This window comes from Aristolochia californica, unplaced genomic scaffold (genome assembly GCF_029961685.1).
Source record: "Aristolochia californica isolate CCGP_79_NKW_82.1479 unplaced genomic scaffold, dmAriCali1.0.hap1 SCAF_11, whole genome shotgun sequence".
In the NCBI taxonomy this organism is placed as follows: Eukaryota; Viridiplantae; Streptophyta; class Magnoliopsida; order Piperales; family Aristolochiaceae; genus Aristolochia; species Aristolochia californica.
The window spans coordinates 48,142-71,974 of record NW_027181782.1 but is presented as its reverse complement, the minus strand read 5'-3'; the positions used below and the strand labels follow the sequence as shown (position 1 = coordinate 71,974).

The 23,833-nt window shown below is 43.6% G+C and overlaps 1 protein-coding gene across 4 annotated transcripts in view; it reads right to left on the bottom strand.

Moving 5' to 3' along the window:
• The window catches only part of LOC137943898 (protein MOR1-like), an 81,776-nt gene extending 58,148 nt beyond the window's left edge, over window positions 1–23,628 (bottom strand). For all 4 annotated transcript variants that reach the window (XM_068789328.1, XM_068789326.1, XM_068789329.1 and 1 more), the window contains exons 1-8: window positions 23,137–23,628; window positions 22,839–22,944; window positions 22,576–22,699; window positions 15,216–15,295; window positions 14,929–15,106; window positions 13,500–13,564; window positions 304–386; window positions 82–167 (exon numbers count right to left, since the gene is read on the bottom strand). In XM_068789328.1, the coding sequence (XP_068645429.1) occupies window positions 82–167; window positions 304–386; window positions 13,500–13,564; window positions 14,929–15,106; window positions 15,216–15,295; window positions 22,576–22,699; window positions 22,839–22,944; window positions 23,137–23,299 (885 nt within the window). In that variant the 5' untranslated portion in view covers window positions 23,300–23,628. The remainder of the gene's footprint in view (window positions 1–81; window positions 168–303; window positions 387–13,499; window positions 13,565–14,928; window positions 15,107–15,215; window positions 15,296–22,575; window positions 22,700–22,838; window positions 22,945–23,136) is intronic.
• Window positions 23,629–23,833: the final 205 nt, after the last annotated feature.

Sequence of the window (23,833 nt, the reverse complement as noted above, 5' to 3'; positions counted from 1 at the left end):
CATAAACATTTCCATTAGCAGACAATGCGCAGCAATTAACTGTAAATAGTAACTTGTTAAAGTTAAAGACAAAGCACTGACCACCCCATCCCAAAAGCCTGACTTATCAAGAGGAGTCAAAATATCAACAGGATCAACAAGTTCATACTCATCTATTTCCTGGGAAACTGACAAGCAAGATTCCTTTCAGAGTCAAGAAGTTGGTTCATAAAAAACTAATAAAAAGCCTACAATGACTGGCACCAAATATCCCTATCAACCATATTAAGCAAACCCAGGCTATAGAGAAGGTGTACTCCTTACCATCAACTCCAGCTTCATCAGAAGGAACAGATCCTACAACTTCAGAAACAGCTTCTTGCTCTGGCTCTTTATCTTGCTCAGATCTAACAAAAACATCAAACAGCTAAATTCATTAGATCATGTCCCTACATGTATTATACATAATACCATTCTATACCAGTCTTATGATTATTCTTTTCTAATATCAAAATAACTTAGCAACCGAATAATTATGTAGGGTACAAAAGCAGAGTCTCTCAATGGTTTTCTAATAAACCATCAATGGATTATGCATAGTTCCAATCGAAGATGGTTAGCGTGCCCAAGCGCGACTGCGAGAGACTAAGCGCGACCCAGTGGCCCCACCAAGCACAAGCTCAGCGGCCAACACCACCCTACCAGCCGCCGCATCAACGGAAACCCCGCCATCGGCAACTGCGACACTGACCGCCATCGCTCCGAGACCATGCACTGAGCGACTACCAAAAACAGGAAGGTCATCACTTCCAACATCGACCAGAACTCTGGCCGAAGATCGAAAACATCCGACATCCCCGCCGGCGAGCACCAGAAGTCCCCGACGGAAGAAAACAACTCTATTTGGAACATTGTTTCCGCAAAGGCGACAACAACTTTTTTCTACTTCTCCTATGGAAAAAACACGATGATTGTCGCGCAAGTCAACTACATCTATGGCCCGGTCGTCTGTATCAGCTCCGCAAACGGATCTAAGTTGTCCTTCATCGGCGTGCTGCTAGTGGCCATCTCGGCCTTCGTTCACTAGTTTGTGCGCATTACCAATGCTGAGAAGGATGATTCTTGCAAGCTTTGGTCGGGTAACTTTGTCTTTTTCTTCACGGTGACCACGGTAACTTTGTCTTTTTCTTCACAGTGACCACATTTTGTGGTCGCCAAGAATGCCGGATTACCTAGCCGTAGGATAGATGTATTCTGGCCCACCTCTTCATCCCAAAGCTATGAATAGCAGATTCGGATGGAGCGAGCTGGCGGAGGCCTAACACAACGTCTCTCTATCCCCGGCTCCAACGAGCAAGCCGCATCTGTCATGACGCCCCCCACCATCCTTCCCCCCTCTCATCCCCGAGCTCCACATCAAACAACCCCCCCCCCCCCCCCCCCCCCCCCCCCCCCCAACTGCCCTGAGTCAAAGCCTACTGTCCCTCCCGCTGAACACCCAAAAATCATCCGCCTACCTTCAAATCTCCTTCACAACAGGCATCTTGTGCTGGCGCACCTAATCGTCATCAGTACTAGTTTCGAAATTGAAAAATTCACCATCCTCCAACAACTAGGCATTGAATTAAAGTCTCCCATATACCCCCAGAATGTCTTACCTGAGCTCCCAAACTTCGCTCGTTCACTTCTGCACCCAGCCGAACACGGCGGCAGCCCTCGTCCTCCCGCCTCACCACCCCTCTGGAGTCGTTGGGATCTCAGAGTGACTTCCTTCGACACCTTCCAGCCAGTTTGGACAATGGGCGACAACCATCATTGGCTTAACGGTGGAATTATGGCAATCAACGGTCTTCTTCTCGATCATCATCGCCGAATTCGGGTCAATCAGTGTATTAGACCCCCTCACTAAGCACTGGCACCGACTGGATGAGGCCTATATCCTCGTCAACCCCCTTCGCTCTTGCGAAGGACAGCACATCAGGTGCATCATTGTTGACAACGCCCGATTCTGGGTCTGAATCACCTTTAGTACCTTGACGGATTTCCGACACGGGGCGAATCATACTTCTAACGAGTCATCTCGAGATGCCCTGCTCCAGACTGCCAGCTCTCTGAGGACATCACATCTAATTCCACTCCTCTCCAAAAAAACCCGGCCCTCCACATGCAACCCTGGCACGACCAGTGATGTTGCCCCAGTAGCCCCTCAACATGCTTGTCCCCTAGCCTGCCACGCTCGCCTTTTTATCCCCCACACCACATGCAATAAAAGTCTCCTCACCACTCCAAACCTCCCCCCGAAATTAACCCTTCAAACTTCCAGCAGACCCCTATCATTCCCCAACCGACACCCATCCCACCTTTACTTTGGAAATAACCACACCATTATTGTCCTCCCCTCTGGAGCCCTCCGCATGTCCCACGAATGCGCGTTCACCTTCATTAATTTTGAACGCCCCAGTGCCTACACCCTCACGAGCATGGGAACCCCCCCCCCCCCCAACCTATCAATCGAACGTTGAATCCTTCTCTGGGACCAGCGAGCAAATTCCTCAAGGCCGCCTTCAAAATACTCCCCTCCCCCCTAACCACCAACCAACACCGGAACAAAGCCCAACCTTGGCAGTTGCTTCAGGGGAGCCAAGTTGTCACGCGGTTAGATTTAGGCTAAGCCCGTCTAGCCAAGCGGAATATCTACCCCGTGCGGCCTAGCTCTTCCCAAGAACTAGTCAGCCTCCTTGAGCCTCGGATCTTCCCACCGATACTCCAAACAAGAAGTTGCAAGCCAAAAGGGACAACGAAAAGACCAAGATATAGAAGAGAAAACCTACTTGGTATTGAGAATACAAGATTACAAAGGGTGGCCAAACACTCTTGAAGACCAAGGTTAAAAACTCTCTCTGTACACTAAAAGAGTAAAGAAGGCTACGGATTTTTCGACTCCTTTACAATGGGAGAGGCCCCTCTATTTATAGCCTCTCCTTTGGGCTTTAGAAATCACTAAAAACGCCAAGAAATCCGCCAGATCCGAAAAATTCAAATTCTGGTGTTAGAGGCACTTTGGTCGCGCGGGCGCGGGACTCCTGGAAACCCCATTTTGCCCCGCCAGGACTGTCTATTGGCGCGCGCAACCCCATTTCGCCCCGCCTGGACCGTTGGCGCGCGCGCCCCTGGAGTCCTGCTGGCGCCGGACTCCTGAAAACCGCATTTCGCCCCGCCAGGACTCTGTTGGCGCGTGCAACGCCATTTTGCCCCGCCAGGACTCTGTTGGCACGCGCAACCCCATTTCGCCCCGCCAGGACTCTATTGGCGCGCGCAACCCCATTTCGCCCCGCCAGGACTCTATTGGCGCGCGCAACCCCATTTCGCCCAGCCAGGACTCCTGGTCGCGCGCAACCCCATTTTGACCCCCCTCTGCGTGCCTGTTGGCATGCTGCCTGGTGTCTCGGCCAGCTGCCAGGGTTGTTGCGCGCCTTGCTGCTTGGCCATCCATTTGGCAAGCGCAAGTATGTCTTCTTCCTTTGCAGCTAGTTCCAGGCTGGTCATATGCATGCGCCCCTCTGGGCCGTGCCATTGCACTTGGCCTTGACCGCCACTGCTATTGTTGTGCACTGGACTTGCACAGTCTTCGGCCTTGGTGTCTTGCTACACCATGGCTTTCTTCCCCCGTCTCATACTCCCACCGCCATAAGGCAGACGCCCTCTTCTGCAACCCTTGGCGATAGTGGGCCACCTCCTTCTCGGATTGCTACCACTCGGCAGTGTCTTGCCATGTTGCCTAACTTTTCGGTTGACCCCGCCGCTTTGCCAAGTATTGCGTCCTCCGGGGCTTGCCCCTTTGGCGCTCCTCTCGGTCTTTATAAGCTCCATTTGGCCGTCAGTATGAGGATGAAAACTAGTGGAAAAACTTTCAGTAATTCCCAATAGTTTAGATAACTCGGTCCAGAATTTTCTTGTGAATCTGGGGTTACGATCATTGATGATCGTTGTGGGCACGCCCCAATTCTTTACCACTTGTGCCCTGAATGCTCGAGCAGCCTCCTTTGTTGTACAATCACTTGGCACTGTTACGAATGTTCCGTGCTTCGTAACCTGGTCCACCACTACCATGATAAACCCAAGCCCGTCTTTCTTGCGCAAATCAGAAAGGAAGTCCACTGAAATAGACTCCACGGCCGTTTTGGAATGGGCAAAGGCAGTAACAAGCCTCCGAATTTTTTTTGTTTCATCATATCTTGTTGATAGATAAAACATGTGTACACAAACTCCTCCATATCGCTCTCCATGTCTAGCCAATAGTACTAGCCAGAGAGCAAGACCAACATCCGTCTTTGGCCTGGATGTCCTCCCCACAAGGAAGCATGGCATTCCCTCAAGCGGTCATGCCGTAGGTAATCGTACTTAGGCACGCAAAGTCGATTACCTTTGGTCTTGAGCAATCCGTCGTCAAGCCATAGTCTTCTCCTCTCACCCAAAGTTGCAGCTTGCACAATGTTGAAGGTCTGGGCGTCTTGGTGAAGTCTAGTGTGAATCCGGTCTAGCAACGAAGCATTAACATGTGTAATTGCTGCTAAGACTCGTAATCGCCAAGTCGCATTTTCCGTTTCTGCGACAAGATGGTCCTGCATATGCGCAGGCACGCCTTGTACAAAGCGCATGTATCCTGCGTCTATGTGTGCGTCGTGCACCACATCAGGTTCTGCTACTACCATACTGCGCATGGTGCGCGTGAAGCAAGTGCCGACGCATGTGCTGCACGTATATCCGTCTCGCGCAGCCGCTACCGCATCGCGCGTGATGTGCGTGAAGGGTCTGCCGCTTGCTGCCTCACACCTCGAGGTTACTCAGCGTTGTTCGCATAGCGCCACACGCACCTTTGCCTCTGCTGCACGCACGAATTCCGTTTCTGAGCGTGTTCCGGCAATGCAATCTGGTGATGCGTGCTGTATATGTGCCAATACCCTTGTGCCCTTTTCTCCATCAAAAGGCATAGCAGAATCCGTTTTTCTGCTTAAGGCAATTGCAACAGCATAGGCTTTCCCCAATTTGTACCTCATCTCAAAGTCAAACTCGGCCAAGAAAACTTGCCACCGAGCTTGCTTTGGGCTGAGCTTGCTAGCATGGAAGTATCCGTTGTCGAGCCAGAATGTTCTCGTCTCATACTCCCACCGCCATAATGCAGATGTCCTCGTCTGCGCGCCATCACCATACGCCACCCACTCATGGTTGGCTTGCTGCTTCTGCCAGCAGTTTCTGGAACGCAACACTGGATATGGCGCCTTTCTGCTGTCTCTCCCAGCAGCACCGGATCTGGCATCTCCATGCTGCCTCTCCCAGCAGTTCCAGGAAAGCAGCACCGGATCTGGCACCTTGCTGCTGTCTCTCCCAGCCGTACAGGAACTGGCACCTCCTTGCTGCCTTTCCCAGCAGTTTCTGGAAATCAGCACCAGATTTGGCGCCTTGCTGTTGTCTCTCCCAACAGCACTGGAACTGGCACCTCCCTGCTGCCTATCCCAGCAATTTCTGGAAAACAGCACTGGATCGGGCGCCTCTCTTCTGTCTCTCCCAACAGAACAAAAACTGGCGCCTCCTTGCTGCCTATCCCAGCAATTTCTGGAAAACAGCATTGGATCTGGCGCCTTTCTGCTGTCTCTCCTAGCAGCACTGGAACTGGCACCTTCTTGCTGCCTTTCCCAGGAGTTCCTGGAAAGCAGCACCGGATCGGGCGCCTCTCTGCTGTCTCTCCCAGCAGAACCGGTCTAGGCACCTCCTTGCGAACCTTCTCCATTCGCAAGGGCTCTCTCGCATAGGGTGAGTCTTGCCCCCACTCCTTTTTCGATGGTCTTAACATCTCCGTCCACTCTCTGGATTTCAATTCGCATCACTGCCATGGCACTATATACGATGTCCAAAAACCTTTGGGACAAGTTAGGGACAGGGTGTAGGCCATGCGCAATGTCACGTACGAACTCCTCCAGTCTTGAAAGCTGATTTTTCAAGCTAACAAGCTCTGATACCAATTGTCACGTGGTTAGATTTAGGCTAAGTCCGTCTAGCCAAGCGGAATATCTACCTCGTGCAGCCTAGCTCTTCCCAAGAACTAGTCAGCCTCCTTAAACCTCGGATCTTCCCACCAATACTTCACACAAGAAGTTGCAAGCCAAAAGGGACAACGAAAAGACCAAGATATAGAAGAGAAAAGCCTACTTTGTATTGAAAATACAAGATTACAAAGGGTGGCCAAACACTCTTAAAGGCCAAGGCTAAAAACTCTCTCTATACACTAAAAGAGTAAAGAAGGCTAAAGATTTTTCGACTCCTTTACAATGGGAGAGGCCCCTCTATTTATAGCCTCTCCCCTTTGGGCTTTAGAAATCTCTAAAAACGCCAAGAAATCCTCCAGATCCGAAAAATTCGAATTCTGGCATCAGAGGCGCCCTGGTCGCGCGAGCGCTTGGAGTCTTGCTGGCGCCGGACTCCTGGAAACCCAATTTCGCCCCGCCAGGACAGTCTGTTAGCGCACGCAACCCCATTTCGCCCCGCCAGGACTCTGTTGGGGCGCGCAACCCCATTTCGCCCCGCCAGGACTCTGTTGGCGTGCGCAACCCCCTTTCGCCTCGCCAGGACTCTGCTGGCGCGCGCAACCCCATTTTGACCCGCCTCTGCGTGCCTGTTGGCGTGCTGCCTTGTGTCTCGGCCAGCTGTCGGGGTTGTTGCGCGCCTTGCTGCTTGGCCATCCGTTTGGCAAGCGCAAGTATGTCTTCTTCCTTTGCAGCTGGTTCCGGGTTGGCCATATGTGTGCGCCCCTCTGGGCCGTGCCATTGAACTTGGTCTTGACCGCCACCGCTATTGCTGTGCACTAGACTTGCACAGTCTTCGGCCTTGGTGTCTGGCTACACCATGGCCTCTTCCTCCGTCTCACAAGTGCTCAAACTTGCTTCCCCTATGAGCCAACAACGGATCTATTTGTATTTCCAGAACAAAGTGAACAATCACAACGCTTTCTGGAGGCATTACAATCCGAACAACACAAGTTTGACCCAAAAACTTGGGCGCAGATGATGGAATTAGCTAAAGTGATGGGCGTTGTTTTCTCAGGGCGTCTTCTTGAGCATAACCATCCCTCTGAGAAGTCAAAGAAACAAAGAAATGATCAATGATTGTACTCTCGTGGAACGTTCATAAAATTGGATCATTGTGGCGCCATGCATCTATTCAGAGCCTCCTTGCCTCTACCAAGTCCAACATTGTTGTGCTTCAAGAGACTAAGGTCGCTTCTCTCCCCCTTAGTTTGGTTCGAGACAGTTGGCCTCTGAAGGAACCCAACTAGATTACTGTTGACATCATGAGCTCGGTGGGATGTATCCTCCTTATTTGGAACACTGGCACTATAGAGGTGATGGAGAGCTTCCGGGGTAATTACTCTCTCGGCTTCAAGCTGTGAAACAAGTGTTCAGGCAACACCTGGTAACTTGTCGGAATCTACAGTCCCACTAGACACAATGTGAGACACCTTTTTTGGGACGACCTTCTCTTGATCTGTCAGAGATGGGCAATACCTTTGCTGCTTGTTAGGAACTTTAACATGACTCGGTTTTGCCATGAGAAGTCTTCGCCGTCTCGAAGGATCACTACCTCCATGAGACTTTTTGCCAATTTCATTGGGTGTTGGGATCTTGATGAAATCGCCTTATTTGGGAAGACTTTCACTTGGTCCACTGATAGACAACCCCTTATCATGTCAAAGTTTGACCGATTCCTCGCCAACGAGGATTGGCTTCGGCTCTATAGTAATGCAACTGGCAAAGTTCTTGGTCATGCAGTTTTGGATCATTGGCCAATCATAATGGATACTCACTTCGGCAATTGGGAACCCCCACCTTTCAGATTCAACAATGTTTGGCTTAAAGATGACACCTTTGATTCTTCTTTCCAATCCTTTAGGAAGAAGATTGTTGTTGTCGGCCCGAGTGGGTGATCCCTCCTGGTGAAACTCAGGCTTCTCAAGCACCCTTTTGCGCTCATGGTCCATGGAGCGTCAATCCTCTCGTTCCGCTGAAAAAGCCTTCGTCCTTTCCCAGGTGGCCACCCTTGACTCTGATGAGGAGTCCAATCTCGGACCCCCTCTGAAACAGCTAAGCGCTATGCCCTTCAAGGTCAATTGCAAGCCTTCACTCACAGTGATCTCGTGCACTAGAAGTAGTGCGCCCTTATCAAGTGGCTTTGGAAGGGGATGCGAACACAAAATTCTTGCATGTCATTGCCACAGCCAAGAGGAGAGCCAACCGGATAACCTCGCTTTGTATCAATGGTGAGTTTACCTTGAACCGATCTCTTATTTCTAACACTTTAATGAGCTTTTTTGCAGGTCTTTGTACTGAATGCCAGCATATTCGATCTATCTTCCAAAGTGTTAATATTTTGGCTATCCCCGCGGCGGCCACCGATCTTATTGAGCTTCCTTTCTCCAGCCAAGAAATTGAGAAAGCTGTTATGGGCCTCCCTTTGGACCGAGCCCCGGGTCCGGATGGGTACAATGGCGAATTTTATCGTCATTGTTGGCCCTTCATTGGCGAAGGCATCACTGACATGGACCATTCATTCTACCACCGTGGCATCGCTTTCAGGAGTATTGGAGATGCATTTGTTGCCTTTATTCCCAAGAAATATAGGGCAGAGCAACCTTCAGATTTTTGGCCTATTAGCCTCACCACCAGCACATATAAGGTGATTGCTCATCTTCTCGCCAACCATCTCCAGGCGGTGCTTCCAATTGTTAGACATCGGGAGCAGAGTGCTTTCATAAAGGGGAGGAATATTGTAGATTCGGCAATGGCATGCCATGAGCTCCTTCACCACTTCAACGCCTTGAAGCTCCCTAGGTTTATCCTCAAACTTGACTTTGAGAAGGCCTTTGACAGTGTTAATTGGAAGTTGTTGGACACTCTTCTGGAAAAAATGCGGTTTGAAGACAAGTGGCGGTTTTGGATCCAAAATTGTATCTCCTCAGCCAACTATTCAATGCTTCTTAATGGGACAGTGTGTAGTTACTTTAAGGAAACTCGTGGCATCCGTTATGGAGACCCTTGTCCCTATTGCTCTTCAACGTGGTGGCTGAATATCTTTCCTCCCTGATATACTCAACCAAAGAATTGGGGTGGCTCCTCCCTAGCGCAAACTTTGAGGTGTTTGACATTTCAATTCTTCAGTTTGCGTATGACACCATTTGCTTTGGTGAGGACAACATGGATTAGAACAGGAATCTGAGGGTTGTCCTTGGTCACTTCGAGTTGGCTTCGGGGCAGAATATTAATTGGAAGAAAACCACTCTACTTGGGTACTATATTGACAGTGGAATTCTTCGAGATATGGCTGATTTCTCGGGATGCTTTCTTGACAGCACACCAGCTACATACCTAGACCTCCCTCTATTTGATTGTCGCCCCACGGCTACGCTTTGGTCCCCCCCTTATTGAGAAGTTCGAGAATAGGAGCGAGCTCCTATCCGCAGCGGAAGACATATTCTGTAAAAGTCACGCTTGGCGGGCTGCCAAATTATCTCAAGTCCTTCATTCACTGTCCGGCCTCGGTGTGTTCTAAGATTGATGTTATCCGTTGGCGTTTTCTTTAGAGAAGTTCCAAAGACACTTTTAGATATCATTTAGTCAATTGGAAGCAGATTTGCCTACCTCGGATTAGGGGTGGTCCAGGCATCCGGCTTATGAAAAACATTAAGGGGGGGTTATAGTCCGCAATGAACTTGAAATGAAGTGAAAAATTCAATTAATCTTAAATAAATTGATTCAACTTCAACTCATCCTTGGGTGTTAGTGTCGACGAATTCAAGTGCACTGGAAAACATATTCCAATGTTAGTGCCTCCAATTGAAAAGTATGATATAAACAAGAGAATGAGTAACCTTTTATAATATACTTAAATAGAACGTATACCTAAACAGATAATTAACCAAAATAAACATGGTTACTACACTTATAAGTGATTTAACGTGTAGTATAAGAATATTTTAATATCCTAATTAATGTAAAACTATATTATATTACTTAAATTATAGTTTATTATAAATTAATACAATAATTAAGTGTGTCTAGAATAAATTATTAAAAATAAATAAATAAAAATAAAAAATAACATAAGCGATAATAATAAATAAATAACTTATTTTTTAATAACATAAGATATGTTTTAACATTAAAAACAACTAATACAATACAATAATAAAAAATTAATATAATAAATAAATATATATTTATCAATAACATAATATATATTTTTATGTATTATTAATTAATAGTATATTGTCACAAAATTTGAAGCCATTAGTTTAATTAATTATAGCAATGGGATAATAAAACCAAACAATTTATCAAATATTTATTTTAATAATATTTTAATTATGACTATTAAATCACTAATTTAATATAGTAATTATAAAATGAATATATTAAATAAATAAAAATAATTAATCCATCGTCTTCCTCAGAGGCAGGAGACTATGGCGGGCCAGCGGAGGCAGTGCTGCGACGGTACGCCGAGAGGAAGGAAGGCCGACGGGGGGAAGGGGAGGGAGAAGACAAAAAAAATTGGCTGAGCAGGAGGAAATTTTTTCGCGGGGGGGGGGGGGGGGGGGGGGGGGGGGCGCGCAAGTGATTGGTCCGAATCTAAATTTGCCGATTTTGCCAGAGTGAATGAATTGACGTGATTCACTTGAAGTGTAATTCATTCTACACTAATCCCTTAATCTAATGAACTAAGTAATACGGGAGTAATTCATCTCACTTCATTTTAAACTAACCCCCCCTAACAATGCCCTCCTCCTTAAGTGGATCTGGAATCTCAATTTCAAGCATAACGGCTTGTGGAGGGAGATAGTGAGATTCTCACTTCAGCTCTCGGGCCGTTGGTGGAGAGAGGGAGGCGCTCCCCGATGTTTGTCCCCAATATGGAAATTCATGTACAAGTTGCTCCCCACTTTCAAGGCCACGACTTCTTTCTATCCAAAGAATAGGAGAACTCTTCTCTTCTAGACTAATGAGTGGTGTGGTCCCCGCCCCCTTATCAAGGATTACCCAATGCCATCTAGGGTTGCTATGGATTTGTCATGTTTGATGACCGATTCATGGAATAATCAATCTTCAGTCAAGGTTTGAATGATGAAGAAGTCGTAGCCTTCTACTCGGTTGTATCCAACCTCAGCATTGTCATCATTCAAGACCGGGTGGACAATAAGTTGATCTGGAAGCCTAGTATCAACGGTATCTTCTCGATTGCCTCAGCTTATTCCCACATTAGAGAGGATGACCCCAGCATGCCTGAGCACAAGGCCAATCTTACCTGGAAACTCTCCGCGCCAAATAAGATAAAAATCTCATATGGACAACCATTAGGGAACAAATCCTCATTGAAGAAAACCTCCACAAGCAGAGTTTTACTGCCCCTGATAGTACCTGCCCTCTATACGGCATTTGTGAGGAATTCGTTCAACATTTACTCTTTCACTGTTGCTACTGAGACTTTGGATGGAGATCTTTCGGAAAATTGACATTCGGTTGGGCCTTCATCAGGACCTTTTCGGCACTTTCCAGATGGTTTTGGGGACTCGACTGCCTAGAATCAGCAAATTACTTCTCTCTGGTTGCCTTGCCCATATCCAGTGGTGTCTATGGTGAGAGAGAAACAACCGGTGATTCAACCTCAAACTCAGCAACCTAGAAAGCATTGTCTATTGCGCACTGGGTATGATCCCCCTAGGTAGGCATATCCCTTCTTTGGAATTGGAGTTTCTTGGCTCATATGGCGGGTCACCAAAAGGTGCCTTCGATGCAAGAATGGGAGCCTCCTCCTATCAACTGCATCAAGTTGAATTTTGACAGGAGAGCTTTGGGTTGCCCGGGGCCAACGGGTGCGGGTGGAGGCTTCAAAAACCACAGAGGAGAGATTGTTCTTTCATATGAAAGGCCGGTTGGTATTGCTGACTCCAACATTGCTTAAGTGACTACCTTTCTCCATGGGTTAAAAATTTTCAAGGACCGTCTTCATGGAAAACTGCTTATTGAAGGGAACTCTAGAGTTGTTATTAGTTGGTGCTCTGGCACGGCCTCCCTCCCTTTCATTGGCCCACCATTTCATCTATAACAAACATTGTATCTACTATTTCATGTACATGGAATCATATTCCTAGATCAGCCAATTCCTCAGCTAATAGATTAGCTAAAATTGGAACATCCCTGCAATCTCTCATTGTTTGGGATGGTTCCCCCTCCATGTAATTTTGCTCTTTTGAGCCTTTTAATATAACTCAGCACTATTTCAAAAAAATAAAATAAATAAGCCATCAATGCATAGAAAATTTTCTAGGGATCTAAAAAAAGATAAACAATCCCACTTTACTTGATCGAGGAAATCAGCACCTTAAGTTTCAAAGTAGTTTCTCTCCAATATGGAATACACCACAATAGGAGAAGCAAAAAAACAAAAAGGAAAAGAAAAAAACTATTGAAATGTAGCCAATAGTTAACTAAGCTCTAGCAAAACGGAGCTACCACCACAAGGCAATGATGAGCAGAACCCTCCCTAGCTAAAGAATCCTGAACAGCATTGTCAGACACACTCATACACCAAGATCAATCTTGGTGATATGGTTACACTAGCAGTTCCTAATGAAACTAACCAGAGAAACAAACATCAAGCTAAGGAAAAATGTTATCTCATTTACTGACATACATCACAGACACAAATTTACAGCAAGGTTCCATGCATGAAATAATAATAGCATATATCATATTGTCATTCTTGAGCAACATCAATTGTTTTCTCCATTTTTGCATGTCATGAAATACTGTTAATGCTTTGATCATGAGCAAAGCAATATATAACTATTCAGTTGATGGCTTCAAAGTCATTACCCTTGGAAGACCCAATATTCTGGCATGCTTCACATTTCAAGCTTCGGATGCCATCATTTATATTTCCAGTAATTTCTTATTTCATTCAAAAGCTCATCAAAATTAAATGCAAATGATAAATCTGAATCTTTGTAAAACAGTATTTTTCAGTTAAAGCAACACATCATAAAAGGCATTCGACACTCAGCAGTCACAGACTTCTTAGACTTCAAAAGTGTCATCAGCAAAGCAGCCATAGTTTCTAACACTGGATAAATCACTGTAAAAGGTCAGATATATCTTATCTAGCATGATGATAAGGTGATGTTCAGCAAGTTTAACAACCAAAACAAAGCTAGCTAGGCATGCTTCGCATACAATTTGCTATTATGCTACTGAAACATCAATGATGACAAAGCACATGAACCTTGAGAACCAGTAACCTAAACAGTAAATAAAGGTTGTCTCACTCCAAGAAATATTCAAGAATGGTGTTGCTCGTAAAACCAAAAACAATAGGATTATTAATGGGTCAATGCAGGCCTGTGGAAACTCACAACCATAACAAGATAAAAAATTAAAAGAATGGCATATAAAGCAAAAGGGAACAAAATTTACCGTATCTTACGTGATGGCTTAGCTGTGCCAGAGACATTCACAAGTTCTGCCTCAAGCTCTTTTTTCTTCATATAGAGAAAAACTCAATGAGTACTCGTTTAAAACATTAAAATTTTCAGAAATAAGAAAAGTTATAGCTTACAAGAGCTGGTAACTAATAAAGCTAAATGAATGTAATCAAACGCATGATCTAAAGAGGCAAGATCTAAAGACATGAGGAAAATGATAACTCCCTCCTTCGGTTTCAAAAAAATAAAGACATGAGGAAGAAACAGGAAAACAATAAATGCCAATACACACACATGTACAGATATAGAGACAGCCACACACACACGCATGCACACACAGCGTGCGAAAGAGTAAAGACATTGTGCACATCAAATATATCAGAGCATGGTAATTCAATCAAAGAAAGTTGTCAAAGTTATTTCAACAAAAAACTATTCAACAAAAAAAACTTACAAAGACTACACAAAAGAATCAAAACAGACACCCAATCCTCTTAGAGATGAACAAATGTTATCAAAAGGAAAAAGCTTTTAGTAGAACATGATACAGGAAATATGCTCAAAAAAAAAAAAAAAAAAAAAAGAACATGATACAGAAAAGGTTATGGCGCCAGACAACTTCCCAACTAAGACAAGGAAAGACAGAAGTTGGTTTTTGATGGTTTGCAGTGCCATTCACAAAATCCTGAAGATAATGAATGAACCAACGTAAAAAGGAATAGTCCGAGAGCGAATTCTAAGAAACAAAAGAGACACTGAAAGCTGCTTATCAAGGGATTAAACTAATCAATCAAAGTTTAATTTATTGGAAGGGTAATAAAAAAGGTGAAGATAGGCTACAATGATAAGGCACAAACAAGTTCTACTGCGTAGGAATTAGTTATAGATGCACTCTCTCTCGTAGACAACTGGAGAAGCATCAAGTGGAAAACAGTACAACATGTACCTCAGAAACATTCCTTTGAAATGGTTGCATATCACAACCTTAGAGAAACATATGATGTAGTATAAACATATTGGTTTGGTGGTTATCAAGGAGAGAGCATGTATCAAGAGGAAAAGTAGATATCATTAAGGATTATATCCTAGACACTAGTGCATGGAAGGTGGCAAGACCACTAAGAGCGTCTCCATCCATGACAGATTGTACCCAGGATCAGCTTTAAGACCACACCTTTTGCACTTATGGATGCAATTTATTTTATCTTAAATACTGGAAATGTTAATAGATTGAAATAAACTTACACAACAGAAGGGAGACCGGAAGCTTCAAACCTCAGAAAAACATCTTACATGAGTGAATTACAAACAACCAGATCAGCTGTCCCTCTTAGTCTTACAGCTCATATACAAGAGAATTATCATAATTCGAAAAATGAATGAAAATAAAATTACATTGAAATATATAGTATTGAGCTCACCATGGTGTCTCGCATCTTTTCAAATAAAATTGACTTCACAGGGTCCTTTCCTATCCAGCGACAAAGTTCAAGAGTCAACCCTTTCGATGATGCTCGAACATTCTGATCTTGATGATCAAAAAGCTCAGGAAGCATTTTCAAGATTCTTTTTGGTGGGACAACCTTTGATCCAAATTCACTTACATACAAAGAATAAGAATAGTCACATTGCTTGTAATCAGTTCACGACTGCTGAAAGTTAAAGATAAGAAAAACCATAAATGCAGGTGTGATCACCAAGTAGAAACCTGAGAGCTTGAAACATCACATCAATAGCCGGAACAACCGCTTTGGCAACCTTATTCTTGATTGCTTTCTCCATTGAATCCTGTAAACCTGAGTTTAGAAATGCTTTTTCTAATAGTGGGGATTTTATCTAGGAGCACAAAACCAGTGCAGGTGGAATCAAACAACTAGATAGTGGTGGGAAGCAAAATACCATCTATAAGAAGAGAAAATTGGAGGGGCAGTGTCGTAAACCCAACATAAGAAAGGTTACTTACAACTCAAATAAAAATAAAAAAATAAAAAATAAAGAAAGATTCATATACAAAACAGAGAAAGTGGAAAAGTCAAAGAAACAAGTAATTATCACTGAATCACATTGGACAACCATAAGAATAACAAATGATACTAAGTATGAACCCAGCAGCCTTATGACTCAGAGAGCAGGCATAAAGAAAACTAGCAGCAAAAATATAAAATTAAGTGAAAATGAGCAAATATAGATTTGCATTGGGGGAATTCTCATATTAGCAGTTTTTAGCAATCACACAAAGTCTAGAAATTTCATCATTCTTTCTCTTTTGAGAATAGTCATTCTTTCTTTTATATTTCAAAAATTGGAAATTATATTAAACTATCTGTTGTACAAAAGAATGATGAATTTTTTTAATCCATGCCTTTATATTTCAAAAAAAAAAAAAAAAAAGCAAATCCACATTCCTTAATATACAAGAATTAGTTAAATAAATTATCCAAAATTTCTAAAATCAATGATGTGTTTACAGTAAAGCAAGATTCTAAGTCTCTCGCATGTTAAAGAAATTAAGGAGATAGGTAATCATCTATCATATACTATTAGAAAAAGAGACCATACATGAACCTTAATTTTCCCGTGGCACTTTCTAGTTCAGTTTTTCTTTCCTGTCTTCACATTCCTTCAATGAACAGGCGTATTGATTCAAGGGTTTTTTTTCAAATGTTGAGAACTTAACAAAGAAGCAGAAAATTGACAAAGATATGAAGACAAGATTGCCCCTTAAGCTGCTGTTAAAATTTAATTCAGCCCAATTACATTGAGATATGAAGACATTCCATGGAGAACAAAAACTAGCTGCACCCATCCAATACCCTTATAACACCACACTGACTATAAGCTTAAAGAAAGGGAACTTACTAATCCAACACAGAGTATAGTGGACCTTACACTCTACCAACCTATGGATTGGCATTTATTTCTAGAATCTCTACAATTCCATTCTTCCTACAAGACCCACACACTGAAAAACTTGTGCTCCTCAAAACCATTCTAGGATCTAATAAAGGACTTTTAAAAGCCTGTGCCACAAAATCTGGGAAATATGCAGGGAAACAACAATGCAAACCAAATTTCCACAATATAACGCCCAAATACTCAGATGCTTGGGCTCATTACTCCACAATATAACCTCTACAAATAAGTTGGTCTATTGTTAAAATTGTACCTCTAAAAGCATACCAGAGAAAGTATTGCGGGTGGAGGGAGGGGGAGTCACGAGTGGAACATGTACTAACCCAAAACATTCAAACTAACAGACCAACTAGTCATCAATAAACATGCACTAACTTTCATAGAACAAAATGCAACAGGGTTTTCCAACTTAGACTCGGGCTTCGACTTGAATACAATAAAATCCAAGTTGGATTGAGACTTACCGGTCCCATGATCGGACTAAGGGTGAGTTGGAAGGGATTCGGCCAGAACAAAAGAGCCAAGTCCCTCCCTACAACTCAACTCACCCAGTACAAAATCCAATCCGACTCGCTTGAGTAACGAATCAACTTGGCGAGTCGGAAAACCATGATCCCTAAAACTTCAATGTCCATCCACAAAAGAATAAAAAAACATGAATGTAATGGTTCCTGCATTGAAAAGCAAAGGACAACCCAGCTGCTAAAACCAATCACTAATCCACTCATCAAACAAATATTTTATCGAACGACCACTTCTAAAATGACATCCAAGACTCCTATTCAAAAGATTGAGCCAATTGAGTGCTTCCATAAATTGAGGCATTGTAAGGGACAGGATCAGTAGGGACCCAAAAATCAAGAGAATACTTGTATTTAATAGAAATTAAATTTCAACAATGCATTTTCTACCTTCCAAATTATCTATTTAAACATCTAAATTTGTAACCAAGAAAACAAAAAACAGGAATATTAACCTTTTCCCCTTGTTATTGTTTTCTATTTCCATTGAAATTTAACAAAAAAAAATACAGGACTACTTGTACTTTACTAGGGAAAATTAATTTTTTTTCAAGCATAATGAGAAAGAGATTCCATTGAGGGGAAGATCCTTGTTAACAAATCAGCATTCAATTTACTCACGCCAATTTGTTGACATCAAAAAGAATGAATTTTTCCTCCCATTTTAGAGATTCAGAAAAGTTGATATTTACTTTTGCAATGTTGTTTAGTATATAAATATTCAATCCATAATTCATCGAATTGATAGACTAACAATTGGTTCTTAAAATTAGCAATTCTTACGTACATAAGTTGGCCAAATGAACTGTCATAAATAAATTATTCTTGCTACTAATCTCACCAGTTGGTAACAAGAAATCCCAAATAATCCCACCCCTAGTTGATCTCTACTTGTTAAGTTAAAAGCTCTGAAAGCTAACATCTGCAATTGGTCTAGCAACCGTCGTGCTGCTGCTGCTCACTGAAAAGACTTTGTTCGCAACCAGATTTTGGAGGTCAATCTTCTAGAGGAACAAAGGTCTCTTTCTTCCCCTGAGTTAATTCTTCGAAATTAATTGAATCGTGATTTTCATGACTTAATGCGCAATGAAACTATTAATTGGAAGCAACAGGCCAGATTTCGTTGACTGACCGATGTGATGGAAACACCATGTCTTTCCATGCCATCGCCTTGGCTGGAAGGAGAGCTAACATGAGATGTATTAATAAAACATGAGAAATTACAAAATTGGATAAAGATGTATTAATAAAACATGAGAAATTACAAAAATTTGGGGGCGCATATCCCTTACAACCAGCGATTGTAAGGTAGCTCCCTGCCTGGCAAGCACATCTGCCGCCGAATTTGCAAGTCTCGGAATGTGAGTCCAAATGCAAGAAACAATTGAGGTAATTTCTAAAATTTCCTTAAAAGTATCCCAATGCCTCCATGGAGGAGAAGACGCATTCTCCCACCATCCTATCACCACTTTTGAGTCCCCTTCAATATGGAGGGCCCTGCTATATTTATCTCTGAAGACACGAAGACCGGAGAGGAGACCATGTAGCTCAACAGTCGTAGAGTTGGATATACCAAGGAGGTTGGCATAAGTGAAGAGCTGATTTTCCGGAATTATCTGAAATAAGTCCTCTGAAACCAGAGATACCAGGGTTACCAAGGGACAAGCCATCAAAGTTTAACTTGAGATAACCAAGATCAGAGGGGGTCCATTCTTGCATGACCGGAGGCTTTTTCCCAATGTGCATCAAAGCCAAATTTCTCCAGTTTTCACGAATGTAGGAACCCAGATAGGTAGAGAATGCTTTCTTTTTTAAAAGCCCAAGTTGATATATGACCTACCACTCTGTCCGCAACCCGGTCTGAAGATTCGCTTTTTGCATCAAATCGTCTTCTATTGCACTCATTCCAAAGCCCCCACGGGATGAAACTGGAACAGGCAGAGAGCATCATCTTTCCAAAGTAGTGGAGATCAGATGATCACAAATAGGCTCTCTATATCTAACACTCTTGTTAAGTATTTTAAAGATTTGTATATATAGGAGACTTTCAACCGACCTGTTCTTCACCAACTCCCGCCGCATTGCCAGATTTGTTTGTTGATCGGCTGGAACTCCTATTTACCTCCACTGAAATCAACCTGGCTGATCTAGGGATGCTGAAGGATCGTGCCCCAGGGCTAGATGGCTTCAACAGGAAGTACTTTAGACGCCATTGGGAGATCATCCGAAATGATGTCTATGCATTCATCAACAACTTCCATATGAGTGGAATCACGCATCGGGTCATTGGCACGTCCTTCATTGCCTTGAATCCCAAGAAAACCAACACGGTGCACCCTCAAGACTTCAAGCCAATTACCCTCACCACCAATTCATACAATATTATCGTCCGTATTCTTGCCAATCGTCTTTGTGCGATCCTCCCACAAGTCATCAACCCATATTAAAGTGCCTTCATCAAAGGCCGCAACATCCTGGATTCGGCAATGGCAGCTCATGAGCTCTTGGACTCCTTCAACCGAGACAACCTCCTCAAAATCGTCATTAAGCTCGATTTCAATAAGGCGTTTGACCGGGTTAATTGTAAGATGCTTGACCACCTCTTTGGCCAAATGGGATTTGGCACTCGCTAGTGCTTCTAGATGCGCGGCTGCATTTCGAACCAGCTCCTGGTTTCTGCTTGGCTCAGAGCCATCTCTGTTGATCCCAACAAAGATATTGTCATTCTGCAATATGCAGACGACACCATCCTCTTTGGTGAGGGCACGATGGACCAAGTAACCCACATAAAAGGTACTACTTAATCTCTTCAAACTTTCCTCCAGGTAAAAAGTGAGTTGGGCTAAGTCCTCCATCTTTGGGTTCAACATTGACCAGAATGTCCCTGTTGCAATGGCCGAATATCTAGGATGTAAAATTGTTAATCCCCGCTACACCTATCTAGGCCTTTCATTGACTTCAGGCAGTCCCCCTAAAAGCAGTTGGCAGCATGTGATTGAACGTCTGGAGGGGCGTCTGGCCACCTGGCAGGGTAGATTCCTCTCCAAGGTTGATAAACTCACCCTCATAAAATCCCGCCTCCACGGTATCCCCAACTATTTCCTATCCCTCTTTCACTATTTTGCCTCTGACAGAAACCGTTTAGGTCTCAAAAGGAGTTTTTCTTTGGGGTGGACCAATGGAGAAAGAAAATATCACCTCGTAAAGTGGGCTGACGTGTGCCAACTACATCTCGACGAGTTCGGTATAAAAGACATTGCAAAGACCAACCCAGCCTACCACATCAAATGGATCTAGTGATTCAACTAATCACCAGATCTGATTTGGAGGGCCCTTGTTGCTGCCAAGGCTAACAAGATGAATGGTTGGTGGATTGAAGATGGTCACCGCCATCTCTTGTCACCTATCTAGAGGAAAATCTCCCTCATGCTTCCCACATTCTCTATGGCAATCAACTGCTATCCGGGGAATGGGCATCTTACTAAATTCTGGTCTAACTGGTGCCTGAGGGACAAACCTCTAGACAAATGTTTCGGCACCATCTCAAACCTTTCCAGACTCCAAAATGCCCCCATTGCAGACTTATGGTCTGATTCTGGAAGACGGAAACTTAAACTCCGCTAAAACTCTCACGGATTCTAAAGCTTTATTGGCCTCCAACCTCCTCTCTTGCCTTGCAAACATTAAAATTCGTGACCATATTCCGAACACCCTTATTTGGATCCCTTGTTCTAAAGGCTCATTCACTACGGCTTCTGCCTACAATCTTCTTCATGGCCTCAATACCTCTCAGCCTCGCTACCCTATGGCCCTAGCCTGGTCTTTGCTCACTCCTCCCCATGCCAAATTTTTTACATGGTGTGCATGTAAAAACAAAATTCTCACGTCTGACACCCTCATTAGGCGGGGAACTCATCTGCTGGATGCAAATCTCCTAAATCCACCACCCATGTCCTCCTCCATTGCCAATTTTCTCAAGCCATACAGGCTAACCTCCTCAACCAAATTGGAATACAATTTTGCGTTCCCAACAACCTGCCATCCATGATCCACTCCATCACCAACTCTCGTCTCCCGAAGCTTGGAAAAATACTCATCTCCAGTTGTATGGGTCAAATCACTTGGGCTTTCTGGAAAGAGAGAAATAACCAGAAATTCCAGATCAAAGCTTCTCCAATTGAGGTGTTTGCTGAGAATATCACTAGGCAGGTCTCTGCCTAGCTTCTGACGAATAAGGAATTCCTCCACCTCAACAGCTTTGATTTTCGGGAGAATTGGCGCCTGATTGCCGCCATGGCTGGGCCTTCTCGCACCCCAAATATGACAATGTCGTCTCCCCCCTCCTCAACTCCTTTGCTGGCCCTTTGAGTATCTCTGATTCCACAACCGCTGAGCTTGTGAGGTTGATTCAGGTCCTCTTGATCTTCCGGGCCATCTCTTTGGGCACCTTATCATCGAAAGAGACTCCAAGGTTGTCATTGATTTGTGTGCAAAGCAAATTCCCACCCCCTGCAACACTAGGATACTTTTTTTCGAAATTTGTAATATATCTTCTTACCTAAATTGTAAATGGACCAACACACCCAGATCCACCAATCACTTGGTGGACTATCATGCTAAAAGAGGTTCATTTCCAAAGCCTCTTGTGGAGAATGGCACATCACGTTAGGTTGTCTCTCTCCTCTTGTTTTTTAATAAATATTCACACATTCCATCAAAAAACAAATAAATAAATTATTCTAAATGCAACTGGCTATTTTGTATCAACACCTTGCAGCTTACATTTCCTATTTTCACTTTGTTTGTTTGACTACCTTTTGGAAAATAATGAATATGGAGAAAAATGCATGACTTTAACAAAAGAAAACCAATGCACTATGCACAAATAATTTTTCTTAGCAGTTTAGAGTCAACATTTGTCCCCAACAGTTGAATCAGCTTCAGCCAAACACTAGATTTGCCATGGCTACGAACTAGGACTATGCACATTGCTTGCAGACTGACATAAAATCTCATTGTTCAAGCAGCAAAAAATTAATCATTTGGGAATTGAGCAATATCAATTTCCTCAATCTAGTACCTTCAGTAACAAGGACATGGAGTGGATTGTACATTTCAGATGAAAAACTGCATGAACTCTTATCAGAAGAATGCACTTTGTTCTTAAGTGCTCAACGATGTCATGGACATTAGAATGTTAAAGTCAAATCTTTATCTTTCCGAACCAACTGAGCCTCTCGGTTTTGTTTTAAAGTAAGAGATATTTGATCCCTCTTTACGGCTTGAAAAGAGAAATGGCTTCAAATGCATTGTTTTGGTTTCTCCTTTCCATTTGCTAAGCTCGGATTAAGTGCAGAATGCCTGTCAGAAGTATAGCCACAAAGGCCTAAAAAAGTGTCAAAAGCCTACAGGTACACGGACTAAGCCTTTACATCATAACAAAAGCCATTCCCTTCGTAAAAAATAAGAAAGTTCAAACTGAACTGCCACAGAAGAAAAGGAGCGTCGCGGGAGTAACGGAACCAGAACCGAGAAAGCATAGCGGCATGCAAATTGGACGAAGAAAGACAAAATGCCTTCAAGGGCAACAATGTTATCTACTGAAAATAAAATTCATTTCAGAGGAGAACATACCAAAAAAACATCGGTGGCTTCCAGTTCCACCCATAGAAGAAAGGCAGCTTGAGCCTTTTCAACCGTCTTGGGCCTACCGGTGAGGCACTTTGCCACAATGGCGTCGCAAACTTCTTTCGCGTACCTAAACAAAAAACAAAAACAACAAAAAAAACGCAGATAAAATCGTTGTCAGAGAGTTGCAAATTCCGAATCAAATTGAAGCATAGCGGATCCTCAATACGAAGATTCAAAGAACATGAGAAGAATGAACGTGTATAAACCTTCCGGCATCGGCATCGGCTGCACGCAGAAATGTAATTAGGGCATCGAGGGCCTTCTCCTGTACAGGAGCGTTGGAATCCGCGACCGTCTTTTTAAAAATGTGACCTAGTACCGATAATGGAAGAGCGAGGAGCGAGAGTTAGGTTGGATCTGAAGTATTTGGGAACTAACCACCAGCACCAGAGATTAACCAGGGAAAAGAATACGACAAGATAAAAACCGAAGGAAAGTCGTCTACTTGAATTGAACGAGAGCACCGACCGAGAGATCGGATCGAGAGGGGAAAAGAAACGTTACCAAAGTCCCTGAGGCGGGGATCTTTCGGATCGGTAATAGAGTCTAAGAGAGCGGCGAGGTCAATGTTGGCGTCATTTCGCACCTTCCAGTTCTTGTGAAGCAATCGTTCTTCCCATGGTAATTTCTTAGCCTCCTTCAGCAATTTCTCGTCCTCGGACGACATTTTTTCCTACTCAAAGACTCCGTCCCTCCCACTGTGAAGTCGTTTTTCCGGCCTCTATCTTCTGACGTAACTACGAAATGCAGGCAGAGACAAAGCGAGGAAGCCTCCTCTCTTTTGGGTCTGGATTCTGGATTGGTGCCGCTCCGCCGGCAACGAATAAACACAGAAAATATTGTTGAATTTGTTGTCTCACCTCTCACGAGTCAAAAAATCACGACACTAAACACAAATGGGGGCTTATTCTATTTCTTCTCCTTTTTTAGATTTCCGGAAATTTATGTTGCACGCTACAGCAATACGGCACACGGTACCGACTCGCCATCTTTTGGATTTATTTCCACTCTAAAACTAAAAAGAGCCTTTTGGTGACTGTAACGATGGTTTGATTTTTTAAACAAACCAAAACAAATGAAACGAGTATGTCATGGATATATAAGTGGCTCGCGGGACTAGCTTACAAGCCATTTCGAAATTCAAACGAAGGCGTCTCTCCAATTGGCCAGACCCGAAACCGACGGACGAGCTTGATTTTGA